At 41.1% G+C, this 18,479-nt stretch overlaps 1 protein-coding gene across 2 annotated transcripts in view; it reads right to left on the minus strand.

The window, feature by feature from the left end:
- The window catches only part of LOC117831435 (unconventional myosin-XVIIIb), a 47,122-nt gene that overhangs the window by 28,327 nt on the left and 316 nt on the right, over window positions 1-18,479 (minus strand). Inside the window, exons 1-14 of one of the 2 annotated variants that reach the window (XM_034710130.1) lie at window positions 17,592-17,669; window positions 10,508-10,654; window positions 9,678-10,130; window positions 9,491-9,554; window positions 8,739-8,851; window positions 8,469-8,636; window positions 8,130-8,340; window positions 7,914-8,056; window positions 7,716-7,816; window positions 4,773-4,836; window positions 4,073-4,217; window positions 1,417-1,587; window positions 690-780; window positions 396-588 (exon numbers count right to left, since the gene is read on the minus strand). In XM_034710130.1, the coding sequence (XP_034566021.1) occupies window positions 396-588; window positions 690-780; window positions 1,417-1,587; window positions 4,073-4,217; window positions 4,773-4,836; window positions 7,716-7,816; window positions 7,914-8,056; window positions 8,130-8,340; window positions 8,469-8,636; window positions 8,739-8,851; window positions 9,491-9,554; window positions 9,678-10,052 (1,839 nt within the window). In that variant the 5' untranslated portion in view covers window positions 10,053-10,130; window positions 10,508-10,654; window positions 17,592-17,669. Of the gene's footprint in view, window positions 1-395; window positions 589-689; window positions 781-1,416; window positions 1,588-4,072; window positions 4,218-4,772; window positions 4,837-7,715; window positions 7,817-7,913; window positions 8,057-8,129; window positions 8,341-8,468; window positions 8,637-8,738; window positions 8,852-9,490; window positions 9,555-9,677; window positions 10,131-10,507; window positions 10,655-17,591; window positions 17,670-18,479 lie in introns of those variants that run through there. The other variant, XM_034710131.1, reaches the window with a different exon arrangement.

Below are 18,479 nucleotides of genomic sequence, written 5' to 3' on the forward strand. Positions count from 1 at the left end.
CATCCCTTTGTCCCTTCTTTTCTCCTTGTGTCCCTTCATCCTTTTGTCCCTTAATCCCTCTAGGCTTTGGTCCCTTCTTCATTTAGTCACTTCATTCCTGTGTCCAATTATCCCTTTGTCCTTTCATCCCTTCTTCCCTACATCCTTTTGTCCCTTCTTCCTTTCCTCCTTGTGTCCCCTTATCCCTTCATCCTTTTGTCCCTTCATCCCTTCATCCTTGTGTCCCTCCATCCTTTAGTCCCTTCATCCTTTCATCTCTTCCTCCCTCCCTCACGTTGGTATGTGTGTGTGTTACCTGTGTCTGTCTCTCCAGCGTGTGTGTGTGTGTGTGTGTGTGTGTGTGTGTGTGTGTGTGTGTGTGTGTGTGTGTGTGTGTGTGTGTGTGTGTGTGTTACCTGTGTGTATCTCTCCAGTGTGTGTGTGAAGGTGTGTGTGTGGTAGTGCTCCAGCAGCCTCTCCTGCAGGTAGTTGTGGCAGAGCTCGGACCAGCCGGCCGCTCGCTCCTCCGCCAAGTGTCTCGGGTTCCTCAGACCGGGCGTGTCCACGACCATCACCGAGGCCAGGGTCAGCTGCTGGTTACTCAGAGCTCTGCAGGAAACACACAAACAACACAAACAACACAAACAACACAATCAGTAACGTGTCAGAGAGGGGGGACGAGCTGGAAGGGACGGGGACTCTGGTCCTACCTGTTGATCAGAGAGACCACGGAGGTGAAGAGCTCCTCGTAGAGTCCAGCAGCCATCCCTTCTACACACTGAACTGCCGTCAGCCTGGGACCTACACACACACACACACACACACACACACACACACACACACACACACACACACACACACACACACACAGTGAGGACATTAACACTTCTTACACAAGAGTTTTGGGCCTTTTGATGAGTTTATCAAGAGACAGGATGAACAGCAGAACTAGTGAAACTAAACCTGATCCTTTTCATCCTTTAAAGAAGAAGAGACGATCTCACACGCCTTCATCTCACCTCACTAGGTTCAAAGATCTCACAGCTGACCTTCACGGCTCTTCATGCTACATATCTGTCCTCTCGGTCACGTACGAGTTTGTCAGCTCGCAGCCTCAGATCCTTAGGGTGGAAGCTTTTCATCCGTCCCTGAGGCTGAGCTGAAAACTCGGGGTGACAGAGTGTTTACTGTCAGAGCCTGGAGCTTAGGGATGAGCTGCCTGGGGAAATCAGGTGAGCAGACGTGTGGTCACTTTTAAATCTCTCCTTAAAATAAACTTTCCCTGACTTCCTTTAAGTTCACTGACCGTCCGAGACTCTGATTTTACGGCCTTTACTCTGCAGGATGATTACAAACACTGCTTCACCGTGCATGAAATAAAAAACTGGAACAAGGACCTGACTTAATGATTCCTGTGTGAGTGTGTTTGTGTCTCACCCTCCTCTGCCTCAGCAGCATTGTTCCTCTCTCTGCTGCCCCCGGTGGCTTTCTGCAGCAGCTGTCGGAGGTGATGTTTGAAGACAGCGGTTTGCAGCTCCTCTCCCTCGCATCCCAGCACGCCGCTCGCCACCTGAGCGCTGTCAAAGCTCACAAACTGTCTCCTTCCCACTGAGAGAGAGAGAGAGAGAGAGAGAGAGAGAGAGGACACGGTTACAACAAAGAGTGAGAGGAGGGGAGGATTTAACCACTGAGATAGAAAATCAATCATTTCAGAGGAGGGAAAAGTGAGTCAGCAGCTTTTTAGAGTCAGTATGAAAAAAGGATTATATATAAGATAATATTGAAAAAGAAACACATTTCACATATTTTTACTTATTACTTCATGTAAAGGATGTACGGAAGGATGGAGAAAAAAAAGAGTTTGATAAATCTGTAAAATAAAATAAATCAATGCAATTAGGGAAAATACAAAGCAGTCACTTTAAATAGTTATTTTTCAGGGTCATATGTATGAGGCGCCGTTTGTAAAGCTGTGCACACCAAAAATAACATTTCTCCACATTTAGCTCCAAACAACATAAAAATGTGAGGTGAATTTTTAAAAAGTCACTTTTTTTATCACAATTAACAGAACATTTGTGATCTTCTTCACATTTAATTTTGTTAAATATATAAACTTAAATCACTGTTAAAACCAAATGCTTATTTCATTAAATATAAATATAAAATTAAATGTTAAATATGAATCTAAAAATTAAATATAAATCTAAAAACAAAGTCTAAGTATAAAAATTAAATCTAAATCTAAATGTTAAATCTAAATCTAAATGTTAAATATAAATGTTAAATATAAATATAAATGTTAAATCTATATCTAAAAATGTAATATAAATATAAATATTTAATGTTAAATATAAAATTTAATATAAATATAAATGTTAAATGTTGCTCTGTGATCCTAAATATTTAGCTGATATACAAATTCACACTGCTGCCTAGCGGAAATATGAAAATAAAAGCTTCAGAAAGCGATACAGACTTCACAGTAGTAACTTAGATTTATATTTAACATTTAAATGTATATCTAACATTTACATTTATATTTCGAATTTTTATTTAACAGTGATTTTAACTTAATACATTTTTTACAGCAAAATTAAATTCGAGGAAGATCATAAATATTCCTCTAAATGTGAATTTAAAAAAGTGACTTTTAAAAATTCACTCTACATTTTTATATTTTGAAGCTAACTGTGGAGAAATGTTATTTTCAGTGTGCACAGCTTTACAAAAAGCATATATGTGTGTTAAGTTTTAAATTATAAAAACCTAAAAGGAGAAATATGAAGTTATGAAAACTTAAAAAACACATTAAAGTTTAATTTTTTGGCTAAATATGAGTTTAAAATTCTGACTTAAACACCAAAACACACAGAGAGGAAATCTGCTTTATAAAGACTATGTGTTAGCATAGTGGTTGATAAAGGTTTTAACATCCTCTAAAGTTGAATTACTAAACCTAAACAAACACAACAAGTGAATTATCATCCTTTCTTTAAAATCTACACCTCTCTGAATCCATACCAGTCTTTATCCGGTTGAAATCTGTCCATGTTTGGTCATTAAACTAAAGCTAGCTTCATCAGCACATAAATTGCTAGCTTCATTAGCCTGTCAGCTGCCGTAAATCCGACTTCGGCTGTCGTAAACACAGCGCTCGGTAACTCTCGGTAACTCTCGGACCTTTTGGAACGTCAGCCGTTTGTCGAACTACGCTCTCGTGCCTCACGTTCACGTTCATGAGGCGATATGAGGGAGATATGAGCATGTCACGTAGAACGCTGGGGGAGGGTGCTCATGGGAAATGTAGTCTTTATGCCAGAAACCCATATTCATCCAAAAGAGGGCGCCAAAACCGACACAACATGAAAACTCCTTACATTTAATGCAACTTGAAGTAAAAAATGTCTGAAACTACAGGTTTTAAAGTTTATAAACTACATATTTCAGTTTGAGAGGTTGTCTATGTTGTTGTTTTGTAGTTTTATATTGTTATAAACATTTTAAAAAAGAAGGAAATGTGTAATTTATAACTTTAAAACAGTTATATTCTTACCTTTTTAATCTAGCTTTTAATTTGGAGTAGTTTATTTTAGCCCTGGACTGCATTGTTATTATTATTATTTCTATTATTTGAATCATTATTATCTAAACCATTGTTTTAACATGTATTTATTTATCTTATTAATTTCTTGTGTTCATCTGATCTTGTTAACTCTTCCTTATTTTTAACTTTTCTTTCCACTCTTACTTATTTTAATAATTATACTTTACTGATTTTCTTTTATTTTGTGAAGTATTTTCCTTTTTTAATCATGCCTTTTATAATTTTACCATTGCTGTTGTTTTCTTACTGTCTGTTACTCTGAAGCACTTTGGGCTACATGTTTTTATGTATTAAAGGTGCTTTATAAATAAAGTTGAGTTGAGATATTCATGCTAATTCTGCATTATGTGGATTCTTTGTGCTTCAGCTGCTGCACATTAACTTCTCTCAGGATTAATAAAGTGCTTCCTGTCACATAAGGGTCCTTTAAGTCTGTGTTACTGCAGGGTTAACTGAGCCATGATGAAGATGATGAGTCAGTGTTACCTTTGCAGGCCCCGGCGGCTCCCAGATGGTAAATACCAGCCAGAACATGCCAGATCGCCTTCTGCTCGCCGGACGAGAAGCCCAGCGTTTCCATGGCAGTCAGCAGCTTGGTGAAGGCGACCGACGCACGTTGCTTCTCCTCAACCTGACAACAAACACAGGGAGGAAGAGGAGGGATGAAATCAGCCTCTTAATAAGGAGGAAGAACAGCTGAGTCACATCTCATCTCCCCGTCACAGTCTGAGTCTGTCTTCACAGCAGGATTTCCTCCTCTTTACAAACCTTCTCTTGTTTATCTTATTTTTATTCCCCGTGCGTTCACATCCCTACGCCAGCGCAAACATCCAGGATGTGTTCTCAGAATTAGTCTGATGCAAATTCACGCTGCTCCAGAGATGTGTTCTGTAAGGAGGCAATCACTGCAAATCACTGCAGAGGAGAGTTCTGTTTCCAAAGTTTGTTTTATATAACAGAAATCTGAGCTGTAAACTTTGGACTTAGAGAGTCCTTTAAGAGTCCTGGATGGAGGCAGAGTCTAATTTAGACATACAGATGTGAGCTGCAAACTGTGGATAAGACCTTGATGTATGAAAGAGTCGCTCAAACAGTCAGAGGAAAATCTATCAGCTGCAAACAGATTGAGTCTAAATGTAAAGAGTCAGTCAGGCTCTGGAGGTCGTTCAGAGCCAGACTCGCTGACCTTCGTAGGATGAACGATTCCAAAAGAGTTGGACTCAGGAAGCTGATGAAGCTGCAGCTCCGTCCTGAGGAGGAAACACACACAGGAGAAGTTTCAGGAGCATGCAGGTGTTATAAAAACTGTAGCACCTTTTATTAAATCTGGACGAATAATAAGTAAATAAATCCTTCAAAAAGTCGTGGAGAATAAAGTTTGATATGTCCGATACGGAAGCCTTAAGGAGACATGATTAATATAAGTTACTTTCTGTTTTAACGTCTTTTTATTCTCATTATCTCAATAAAACAAAGATTATTATCTGGGAATGACGAGACAAACAAGTTGTGATCTTGAGACCACGAGTAATATAAGTTGCAATCTTGATATGACGAGAAAAATAAGTTACGATCTTTAGATGACAAGAAAAAGAAAAAGTTGCAATCTTGAGATTACAAAAAAATAAGTTGTGATCTTAAGATGACGAGAAAGACAAGTTACAAATTTTAGATAACGAGAACAAAAGTTCTGATCTTGAGATAACGAAAGAATAAGTTGCAATCTTCAGATAACGAAAAAAATAAGATGCGATCTTGAGATGAAGAGAAAGATAAGATGCGATCTTTAGGCGACGAGAAAGACAAGTTGCGATCTTGAGATAAGGAAAAAGATAAGTTACAATCTTTAGATAATGAGAAAAAAAAGTTGCGATCTTTAGTTAAAGTGGACAATAAGTTAAGATCTTAAGATGACGAGAAAATAATTTACGATCTTGAGATGACAAGAAAATAAGTTACGATCTTGAGATGACAAGAAAATAAGTTACGATCTTGAGATGACAAGAAAATAATTTGAGATCTTTAGATGACGAGTAAAATAAGTTACAATCTTTAGATGACGAGTAAAATAAGTTACGATCTTTAGATGACGAGAAAGACAAGTTACGAATTTTAGATAACGAGAACAAAAGTTCTGATCTTGAGATAACGAAAGAATAAGTTGCAATCTTCAGATAACGAAAAAAATAAGATGCGATCTTGAGATGACGAGAAAGACAAGTTGCAATCTTAGGATGACAAGAAAAATAAGTTGCGATCTTTAGGCGACGAGAAAGACAAGTTGCGATCTTGAGATAAGGAAAAAGATAAGTTACAATCTTTAGATAATGAGAAAAAAAAGTTGCGATCTTTAGTTAAAGTGGACAATAAGTTAAGATCTTAAGATGACGAGAAAATAATTTACGATCTTGAGATAACGAAAAAAATAAGATGCGATCTTGAGATGACGAGAAAGACAAGTTGCAATCTTAGGATGACAAGAAAAATAAGTTGCGATCTTTAGGCGACGAGAAAGACAAGTTGCGATCTTGAGATAAGGACAAAAATAAGTTACGATCTTTAGATAATGAGAAAAAAAAGTTACGATCTTTAGTTAAAGTGGACAATAAGTTAAGATCTTAAGATGACTAGAAAATAAGTTACGATCTTGAGATAACGAGAAAAATAAGTTACGATCTTTAGATGACAAGAAAACGAAAAAGTTGCAATCTTGAGATTACAAAAAATAAGTTGTGATCTTAAGATGACGAGTAAAATAAGTTACGATCTTTAGATGACGAGAACAAAAGTTCTGATCTTGAGATAACGAAAGAATAAGTTGCAATCTTCAGATAACGAAAAAAATAAGATGCGATCTTGAGATGAAGAGAAAGATAAGATGCGATCTTTAGGCGACGAGAAAGACAAGTTGCGATCTTGAGATAAGGAAAAAGATAAGTTACAATCTTTAGATAATGAGAAAAAAAAGTTGCGATCTTTAGTTAAAGTGGACAATAAGTTAAGATCTTAAGATGACGAGAAAATAATTTACGATCTTGAGATAACGAAAAAAATAAGATGCGATCTTGAGATGACGAGAAAGACAAGTTGCAATCTTAGGATGACAAGAAAAATAAGTTGCGATCTTTAGGCGACGAGAAAGACAAGTTGCGATCTTGAGATAAGGACAAAAATAAGTTACGATCTTTAGATAATGAGAAAAAAAAGTTACGATCTTTAGTTAAAGTGGACAATAAGTTAAGATCTTAAGATGACTAGAAAATAAGTTACGATCTTGAGATAACGAGAAAAATAAGTTACGATCTTTAGATGACAAGAAAACGAAAAAGTTGCAATCTTGAGATTACAAAAAATAAGTTGTGATCTTAAGATGACGAGTAAAATAAGTTACGATCTTTAGATGACGAGAAAGACAAGTTACGAATTTAGATAACGAGTAAAATAAGTTACAATCTTTAGATGACGAGAAAGACAAGTTACGAATTTTAGATAACGAGAACAAAAGTTCTGATCTTGAGATAACGAAAGAATAAGTTGCAATCTTCAGATAACGAAAAAAATAAGATGCGACCTTGAGATGAAGAGAAAAATAAGATGCGATCTTGAGATGACGAGAAAGACAAGTTGCGATCTTAAGATGACAAGAAAAATAAGTTGCGATCTTTATGCGACGAGAAAGACAAGTTGCGATCTTGAGATAAGGAAAAAAATAAGTTACAATCTTTAGATAATGAGAAAAAAAAGTTGCGATCTTTAGTTAAAGTGGACAATAAGTTAAGATCTTAAGATGACGAGAAAGATAAGTTACTATCTTGAGATGACGAGAAAATAAGTTACGATCTTTAGACAACAACAAAAAGTTACAATCTTGAAATAACTTGAAAAATAAGTTACAATCTTTAGATGACAAGAACAATAAGTTGCGATCTTAAGATGACGAGAACAATAAGTTGCGATCTTAAGATGACGAGAACAATAAGTTGCGATCTTGAGATAAGGAAAAAAATATGATGTCTTGAATCATGTCCTTTAAGGGTTTCTGTAGTCGATCATAACAGCAGTGAAATAAAAGTTTAAAGTTGCATCATTTGAAATGAGTAAACCTGAACCCTGTTTTAATCTGACGTACCTCATCTCTGTGCTGAGTCCTCCCAGCATCTGAGAGAAGACCAGGAAGTTACTCTCTCCTGGAGTTTTCTGACACACTTTCCATTTGTCCATCATCATCGTCTGATGAAGAGACCGAGGAGACAAAAAGGAGACATGAGTGACTTTGAGCACAGCTGAGTGGGACTCTGTGTGTTTAAGGTGTGTGTGTGTTTCGTGCCTGTAGGTGTCCGGCAGCAGCCTGTCCCGCGTGGTTAAAGTCCAGAGAGAAGACCATGGCGAAGCGAGAGGAGGCGTCGCTGTGCTGCGAGCTCACACAGCCGAACGACCTGAGGACGGTGAACATGGCCTGAACGCGCTCCACTGAGGATGAGAGAGACAGAGATGAACCAAAGGTCTGTAGAGGGAGGGTTTAAACTCCTCCTCCTCCACTCACCGCTCAACTTCTCCCCGATGGTTCCCGCCTGTTTGAGCAGAGCGAGCGTGAAGGCCTGACACGCCGTCGTCTTTCCTGTGCCGCTGCGTCCCACCGCACACACGCTGTGGTCCCTCCTGGTCCCCACCATGGACACGTACACACGTTTCACCAGAGCAGCCAGGGCCGGGGGAGCGTCCCACAAAGACTCCCCTCGCCGAGACTTTGGAGTCTGACAGAGAAGAAGAAGAAGAAGAAGAAGAAGAAGAAGAAGAAGAAGAAGAAGAAGAAGAAGAAGAAGAAATGGTTAGATGTCAGATTAAAACATGTGACTTCAGGGTGTGATAGTCGACTCCTCACCTTGCTGTGCGTCTGTAACGGAGGCCAGAAGTTCAGCAGGTTTGGTCCGGCGTGTGTTAGCGGCATGTTAGCTTTAGCTCGGCTGGTGAGCGTGTGCAGCACGCCACATTCATTCACGCTCTGCAGGTCGCTCAGGTCCTCGCACAGGTCCAGGTCTGCAGGATTACACTGAGGAGGAGGAGGAGGAAGAGGGAGTCACACTGATTTACCTTTCTCATCTGTAGAAAAATCACGTAGTGTCCCTTTAAATCAACACTTTCTTCTTCGTACCTTTTCGATCTCGTACTGTGTGACGTCGTGCAGAGATCCATCGGTCTGCAGGCGGACTCTCACTCTGCCTTCTGGGAGCTCAGGTGTGCCTTCATCCGGTTTTAACTGAGTGGCTAAAACGAGTACAAACCGACCAATCAGAGCACAGATATCAAACTCTCTCCCTGATTGGACGGATACAGAAACACTTAACGGACGCTGTATACGTTCATGAGTGAGCGTTTTAATCTTTTCTCTGATCCCTTCATGCATGAACACGAGGGGGGGTCAGAGGTCAGGGCTGGGTGGTGATATGGAGGTCTGATGGGATTATAAAGAGCAGTAACTGGACGGGTGGATGAGGTAACTCGCTGGATTAAAAACAGCAGATGGAGTCAGGAGAGAGGAGATGTGTATCTGATGTGTAACATGATGCGGAGGTAAAATAACAGACTAAAGGATCAGCAGAGATTCTTTGTGGATTATCAGAGGACTCGGCTAATCCACACACATGTTGGTCTCCATACAATGAGATTATATCCATGTTTTCACTGGAGAGGATCTAAAATCATACGACTATACATCCCTACTGTTATCACAGAGTGGTCATGTCAGACTGATGGAGGATAAAAACTGTTACACTCTCCTACATGGTCCAAGTACGTTCAGTGTTTTAATCAATAAAGTTTAAGTTTCTTTGTTAAGGTTTATTATCTGTGTAGAATAAATCATTTTGTGTGCAGTTAGTGAGAGTGTGTTTGTTTATGACTCACCCAGAGAGAAACCATCCTTATGGACGTACCACACAGTCCCAGCTTCATACCACACGTCTCTAACCTGAAGGAGAAACAAGGGATTGGAGGATTTCAGACAAACACAGAAGAGCTGAGAGGTTTCCTCCAGTTAGAGGATAAGATGTGGATCCAGAAACTCATGGATGAATCCAACCCTCGTACAGACCTCCCTGACTTGCTCTGTCACAGTTGTGTCTGCTTGCCGTCCCTCTGGCTCCTGCCTCTCCTCCATCCCCTTCTCTTTCTTCTCCACCAGCTTCACCTGCTTCACCTCCTCTATCCTCTCCTTCTCCTGCCTCTCCTCCGTCCTCTCCTTCTGCCTCTCCTCCATCCTCTCCTTCTGTCTCTCCTCCGTCCTCTTCTTCTGGCTTCTCTCTGATCTCGCCTCAGTCTGATGCCTCTTCGGTGGCTCTGGAGTCACCTGTCTGGGTTCCTGTTCAGGTGTGACTATGAGCCTCTGAGACGATGAGCTGTTGTCTGAGTGGGCCGAGTTGCGTCCTTGCTTGCTGTTGTTGAGAAGCTGCTCGGCTCGGAGCGCCATCTCGGCCTCGAGGATCGGGGGAGTCTGATCTGGGAGGAGGAACTGTTGCACCAGGTTGTCGCTCAGTTTGCTCGGCTGCTGGAGAAATAAAGAAAGGTTTGAAAAGAACTATTAGAGAAGTATCTCCTGATTCAGTTTCTTCCTGAGAGTGAGACGAGAAGTTTGATACCATTGATGACAGCATTAACTTAAAGCTGGAACTTAGCTTAGCTTAGCATAAGGACCTGAAACTGGGGGAAACCAGCTAGCCCAGCTAACTGGCCAATGCTAAAACTCAACCAAACCATATCGTCATATCAAACATAAAATGTGACCAACAAATATTTTTGCCAGACATTTTTTTTTGAGACACTCTGAGATGTAACAAGTTTTTGTACAATACTAATTAGCCTAGCTTAGCATAAGGGGGAAACAGAGTCTTATAAATTCCATGTGATGATGGAGTGATCCCTCACTGTCTTCTCGTCTTTGACCTCCGGCTCTTTCTGCTTGGTCTCCTTCTCTGAGTCTCGGACCAGTTGTTTGAGGAAGCCGCCCGGCAGAGCCGACAGAGGAGGAGGAGGAGGGACGGCTGCGGCTACCGGTGTTTTCTCCTCCTTTATCTGTTGTGTGAAGGACGGAGACGAGCAGGTTGAAATAAACAGAAAGAGGAAGTCATAAAATCTGAAAACGCCAAAACTCTACATGCTTTGCTTTTTTTTTTTACGTCTCATGCATTCACGTCAGGCTCAAACAAAGAAAGGTAATGCTGGTAATTCAGAGGGTAAAGTTAAACACTCAGACCCTGAAAGCATATTTTCAGGCACTGATAGATGTCAGGAGTGGTTAATAGTTCTGCATCCTTGTTTCAACATGTGAGAGAAAGTCAGAAATTCATATTTGGTGTCCATCTTAAAGGTCTAACTCTCTGGGTTTTAGTCTGAGAAGGGTTCTGGTCTCTGTCTGTAGTCTGAGTAGTATCCACCAATCAGGTGTCAGCAGGAAAAACAGTCTGTATGGAGAGCAACAGCAGGTGTTCTAGAACTCTGACATCATCAAAGACAGAATTCCAGAATTCTGTGATGATGTCATAATTCTGACTTTGATGATGTCATAATTCTGTTGATGATGTCAGAATTCTGTCTTTGATGGTGTCAGAATTCTGTCTTTGATGATGTCAGAATTCTGACTTTGATGATGTCAGAATTCTGTTGATGATGTCAGAATTCTGTCTTTGAAGATGTCAGAATTCTGTCTTTGATGATGTCAGAATTCTGAGAACAAATGGAACATTCCATGAAGAAGGTCAGAGCTAAAGAAACATCAGTGTCTCTAATCCTCTTTCATAGACCTCCATTCAACAAATTCACTTCTGGTGTCCGTCTCATAGGCCTAACTCTCTGGATTTTAGTCTGAGAAGGGTTCTGGTCTCTTTCTGTAGTCTGAGTAGTATCCACCAATCAGGTGTCAGCAGGAGAAACAGTCTGTATGGAGAGCAACAGCAGGTGTTCTAGAACATTCTGACTTTGATGATGTCAGAATTCTGAGAACAAATGGAACATTCCTTGAAAAAGGTCAGAGCTAAAGAAACATCAGTGTCTCTAATCCTCTTTCATAGACCTCCATTCAACAAACAAACATTGTAGATGTAGTTTTCTTCTCCTCTTGAGGACAGACCTGACAAAGCTTGACTTTGGACTTTGGACTAATCTGCATCATGATGTTGTTATTTCAGCAAACTGAAGACCCGTTAATTACAAGAACATCACAAGAACATCAGTTTCTGTTTCAGGTTCAGACCGCTGAAGGAAGCCAGAGGGAAGACTCTGTGGAACTGTTTACAGTGAAACTGAGACTCACCACAGATAAAGGACTGGATTTCTTGGTGGATATTTGGCTCTAGATATCAGACGTAATCCTCTAAACTGTCCTTTTTCAAGATTTCATCACGTCCTCGACTTAATAAGTGAAGCTGAGTCAGTGGTTACGACAGAGAGACGTCCAGAGCTCTTATTCACTAATAAGACTCACCTGCTGACACAATGGGGACCGTCCTAAAGGTCAGGGGGACAGCTGTTTTCAAGCTGAGTCATGATAAACACTTCTGGTTCAATGACAAAGACATCAGCCTCAGTTTAACGTCATCACTGAGACCCTCTCTCTCTCCTCACAGTCTGGTCCTGATGCCACATTTAGACCTGAGAGAGTGCTTGAGGGGGCTTTTATCATCCTGCACTCTGGGTGAGTAACTGGAGGAAATGTGCCGGGCATGACGGAGCTTTCTGCAAAAAAAATCTGCTCTGAAATACGACGTGTGCTGAACTTTAGATCAACGGCTTCAGAGACGTGTTACAAGAGATCACAGGAGAGGATTCATGGTGCTAGTGAGGACTGAAACAGAAGAAGAATGAACTCTCCTTTAAAAAAAGATAAGTTTACCCTTTAATGAACTTCAGGTTCAGCCCATACAAGCCAGTTTGATGTGGCCTTCTTTGCATTTATTTTGGTGCTTTTCAACAGCAGGAACCTTCCCCAGGACCTCTGAGGAACTCTGCAGGAACAGGGTCTAAGTCTAGTAGTAGTACTTCCCAATGGTCCAGGCACTTTGGAGTCTGGGGCTCGCATTGATGAACGTTTCTGATTGGTAGAGTACCCTCAGTGTTCACAATGACATCACACACACCTGTGATCCTCTTGGTTTAATACCTCCTGAACATCGGTCTCCTCTGAGCCTGATAGTGTGAATATGTCTCTGTCAGCTCCCGGTGTTATGGTTTTAAAAGTGACCCTGTAAAGTGGAGACCTTCAGCTGAACGTGTCAGTGTTTACACAGCTGTTGAAACACAGAGGGAGTTCCTGGGAATGCAAACTAGTTTAGTTTTTATTAAGATTTCAAAATATCCTCATCAGATATTTAATGATGGTCTAAAGACGTTTATGAGGGATGCATCCGGCTGAGAGTCTCCAGTTAACAGGGTCACTCTTTACACTGGAACACCGGTCCATCTCTGACATGGATTTAAAATCTGTCTTCTTGCTTTAAGTCGAGCGTTTCAGACGTTTTGAATCCTCTTCACCTCGAGAGCTCGCCTCCTTCCAAGAGTTGATTCAAAGCTCGATCAGAAACAACACAAGAGGAATCTCCTTCATGCTAACAGGCTAACTTAATGATGCCGGCCTCTCTGTCTCCTTCTATGGTGTCACCTGTGTTGAATGGCCTTCCTCTCTTTCTTACTGCCCTCTACTGGTCTGGAGGTGTAGTGTAAATGCTTTTATAGCTTCTCCAGACGTCCCTGGACTGATTTGCATAATCTTCACAGGACTTGAAGACTGAGAGATGTTCTGGTTCTTCTTTTCAAACGTAAACACAAACATCAGCTGCAGCCTCTCTCTAACCTGGATGACGACATGCAGCTTTAAAAAGCTCTGAGTCCAACTCTAAACATGCAGGATTACTAACACACACACACACACGGCTGCAGTGACAGAACAGAGTCCACTCACTGTGTAATCAATACTCACACACTCTCACACACACTCACACACACTCTCATGCAGTCAGGGTTATCTGAGTTAGATGATCAGTCCGTGCAGCATGCAGCGTCTCTGCACCTCCCTTCTGCTCCCACAGTTTTAATCGTGAAGACAGCGCCATGGTTGCACGGGGTGAGGGTGGATCAGGGGGTTCAGGGGTGGCGGGGTGGTTGGGGGGGTCACACAGATGTCAGCCCGATGTGATGTCAGAGTGGCGGTGTGTGTGTGTGTGTGTGTGTGTGTGTGTGTGTGTGTGTGTGTGTGTGTGTGTGTGAAGAGAAAGAGGACCTGAAAGAGAAACGTGAAGCTTCAGGCGTGAGAGTGAGGACAAGTGTCTGATCTGATGAGAGCTTGAGGAGAGAAGAATCTCACACACACACACACACACACACACACACACACACACACACACACACACACACACACACACACACGCACACACACACACACACACACACACACACACAAACACACAGACGTCACGCTCAGACTCTTTTTCATTACTGAGACGTTTCACACACTCTGTGTCCACTGAAGCGTCTCAAAGATCTGTCTCCTCCTCATCCTGCTGCTGAGACGTTCTGTCACATCATCACGTCTGCAGGAACGACTCCTCACACTTCTTTGTTTTCATTTCTGACATCTTCCCCTCTTCATGCATTAAAGACAATCAGAGTTTAGATCTGCTCTGGTGGATTGTTTTTGACTCTGCATCTCTGAATCAGGCTGTAATGGCTGCAACATTACCAACGTGAGTCACCATGAGACCGTCTCCATTCACTCTTCTTCTGAGTCAAACACAGACACATCGTTCTCACTGGACTGAGCTCAGACTGTCTCAAATAGACCCTGATATAAACCCTTCAGGTGATTGATGTAAACAACAACCTGACTCACTGATTAACATGAATGACAGGTCCTATGTTTTTGATATTCTGTTTCCTGACATCAAACTCTATAAGTTGCACAACTTGGAGCGACATGTCTTTATTCTGATGATGAAACGTTTATTTCCTGACACCTGAGACGTTGTTTTTCTGTCTGAGCTTCCTGCTTCTCACGTTTCACTCCACTGTTTCCAAAACACTGATCTAACCCTGGGAGAAAAGAGTATCACATCGTGTCCTCTCGTCTTGTATCGTGTCATCTCGTATCATATGTCGTATCAAATTGTATCCTGTCACGTCGTCTCATGTTTCACTCCACTATTCCCAAAACACTCGTCTAACCCTGGGAGAACAGAGTTCATCGTCTGGTCTTGTGTCGTCTCATCTTGTGTCTTGTCGTATCGTTTCATATCATATATTGTATCAAATCATATCCTGTCCTGTTGTCTCATCTCATTTTGTCTCATCTCATTTCATTTTGTCTTGTCTCAATCTCATCTCATTTTGTCTCATCTCATTTTGTCTCATCTCATCTCATCTCATTTTGTCTCATCTCATCTCATCTTGTCTCATCTCATCTCATCTCGTTTTGTCTCATCTCATTTTGTCTCATCTCATCTCATTTTGTCTCATCTCATCTCATCTCATCTCATTTTGTCTCATCTCATCTCATCTTGTCTCATCTCATTTTGTCTCATATCATCTCATTTTGTCTCATCTCATCTCATTTTGTCTCATCTCATCTCATCTTGTCTCATCTCATTTTGTCTCATCTCATCTCATCTTGTCTCATCTCATCTCATCTTGTCTCATCTCATTTTGTCTCATCTCATCTCATCTTGTCTCATCTCATTTTGTCTCATCTCATCTCATCTTGTCTCATCTCATTTTGTCTCATCTCATCTCATCTTGTCTCATCTCATCTCATCTCATCTTGTCTCATCTCATCTCATCTCATTTTGTCTCATCTCATCTCATTTTGTCTCATCTCATCTCATTTTGTCTCATCTCATCTTGTCTCATCTCATTTTGTCTCATCTCATCTCATCTTGTCTCATCTCATATCATCTCATTTTGTCTCATCTCATCTCATCTTGTCTCATCTCATCTCATTTTGTCTCATCTCATCTTGCCTCATCTCATTTTGTCTCATCTCATCTCATTTTGTCTCATCTCATCTCATTTTGTCTCATCTCATCTCATCTTGTCTCATCTCATTTTGTCTCATCTCATCTCATCTCATTTTGTCTCATCTCATCTCATCTTGTCTCATCTCATATCATCTCATTTTGTCTCATCTCATCTCATCTTGTCTCATCTCATCTCATTTTGTCTCATCTCATCTTGCCTCATCTCATTTTGTCTCATCTCATCTCATTTTGTCTCATCTCATCTCATCTTGTCTCATCTCATTTTGTCTCATCTCATCTCATCTCATTTTGTCTCATCTCATCTCATCTAATTTTGTCTCATCTCATCTCATGCTTCTTGTGTTTCACTCCACTGTTTTTAAATCACTGATCTAACCCTGGGAGAATAGAGTTCATCGTCTGGTCTTGTGTTGTATCACATCGTGTCGTTTGTGTCGTCTCATCTTGTGTCTTGTCGTATCGTTTCATATCATATATTGTATCAAATCCTATCCTGTCCTGTTGTCTCATCTCATCTCATCTCATCTCATTTTGTCTCATCTCATCTCATCTCATTTTGTCTTGTCTCATCTCATCTCATCTCATTTTGTCTCATCTCATCTCATCTCATTTTGTCTTGTCTCATCTCATCTCATCTCATTTTGTCTTGTCTCATCTCATGCTTCTTGTGTTTCACTCCACTGTTTTTAAATCACTCATCTAATCCTGGGAGAACAGAGTGTATTATATCGTATCAAATCAACTCTTATAAGTTCCTATTCTGCCGTGACATGTCGTGTCATCTCATCTCGTGTTGTCTTGTCTCATCTCATATCGTATAGAATCGTGTCGTCTCGTGCTTCTCACGTTCCACTCCACTGTTTTTAAATCACTCGTCTAATCCTGAGAGAACAGAGTTTATCGTCTGGTCTTGTGTTGTGTCACATCGTATCAAATCATGTCATCTTGTATCGTTTGTGTCGTCTCATCTCGTCGTGTCGTCTCGTATCATATCCCATCAAATCGTAGCATATTGTATCCTGTGAGGCCTTCTTGTATCATCTATGTATCACATCCTATTCTGTCGTGTCATGTCGTCTCATTTCATCTTGAGTCTCATCTCGTATCATATCGTATCAAATCATAGTAAATCGTATCGTGTGGTCTCACTCATCTAATCCCTGAAGAATAGAGTTTATTGTATCGTATCAAATCAACTCTTATAAGTTCCTATTCTGTCATGTTGTGTCATCTCATCTCATCTCATCTCGTGTCGTGTCGTGTTGTCTTTTCTTGTCTCATATCATATCTTCTCACATTCCACTCCACTGTTTTCAAATCACTCCTCTAATCCTGGGAGAAAAGAGTTTATCATATCGTCTAGTCTTGTCTGGTACCATATTGTCTCTTATTGTGTCGTATCAGATCGCATCCTGTCGCTCTGTTTTTATCACTGGTTGTATTTTTGGGTGTCATGACCTGGATCTTAACCCTCATTCAGTCTGGATCCCACAGTCTGAAACCCCAGCCTGGATCCCACAGTCTGAAACCCCAGCCTCTGCCTGTGGACCCCACTTTAGGCCACCGGTTGTTTTTGTCCCTGTAAACAAGTTTAAACAGGACGAGGCCTTCGACCAATCAGGACAGACCTCCTGACCTCCTGTTAGGACTGTTAGACGTGGATCCATAGTTTGGATTTAAAGCTCAACAAATCAGGCGACATCTCTAACTTTCAAAGTTTAAACCCGACATGAGGCGACGGTTACGAGTCTTAAAGCGACACGCTTCTATCAAAGTGAAGAAAACCTTTAAAGCTAACGATCAGGAGACCAACACGAGTCTGAATCCACGTCAGGGTCTATCACAGGCCGCGTCAGGCCCTCAGCTCAGAGCTTAACTAAAACCTTCAGACTGTCTTTAATATGTCTGTGAACACACACACACACACACACACACACACACACACACACACACAGAAAGAGAGAGAGAGAACACACACAGCGGCATACCTGTAAAAAGTGAAGCAGCTTCAGATCCAGAGAGGGAATACAGAATCCTGAGAGTCCGGCTGACACACAAACACCACCACAGACACACACTGACTGAAGCAGGAGGCAGAAATAGAGTGACACACACACACACACACACACACACACACACACACACACACACATGGTGATAAGACACACAGGCTGACAGACGAGTCCTCTATAAATATCTGCATGGGGGAGGACGGGGGAGCATGGGGGACAAGACCCTGTTTGGAGAGGACAGACCAAACCACACGAGGAAGAAGAGGAAGAGGAGGAAGAGGAGGAAGAAGAGGAAGAGGAGGAAGAGGAGTTGAACACGTGTTAATAATCAATAATCAAAGTTATTAGGAGTTCATGATCTGAATCTAAGACCTGTTTGATGAATGTGTGTCAATGAAGGGGGGAGGGGGAGGGGGTGTTAGTGGACCGGCTGCTCTGTCAGAGGACACATGTGCAGGTCTGCATCAGCTGTCCAGTTTGATTGACAGCTCCAACTGGGGGAGAGGTGAGGGGGAGCAGCCTGCTGCTTTCCTCGAGGAAGAGAGAGGGAGGGAGGGAGGGAGAGAGGGAGAGGGGGGAGACCAGCGACACATTTTTAAAACCTGGTGACGTTTAAAGTCAGATTCTGTGAAGTTATAGTTTCTGGTGTTTTATTTTGAAAATTAAACCTTACCGGAAGTTGATTTGGTGACGATATTTAAGAGGAAGTTACTAAAATAAAGGTTTCTTTTGTTTTTATTGTCTCAAAGATGTTTAGTTACCATTCAGTTATTAATATTTAATATATATTTGATGTTTTAATTTTAAAATATTTTGATTCAAGTGATAAATTCGTGTTTTTAGGAGGAAAGTGAGAGTTAGACT

This window comes from Notolabrus celidotus, chromosome 19 (genome assembly GCF_009762535.1).
Source record: "Notolabrus celidotus isolate fNotCel1 chromosome 19, fNotCel1.pri, whole genome shotgun sequence".
Taxonomy (NCBI): Eukaryota; Metazoa; Chordata; class Actinopteri; order Labriformes; family Labridae; genus Notolabrus; species Notolabrus celidotus.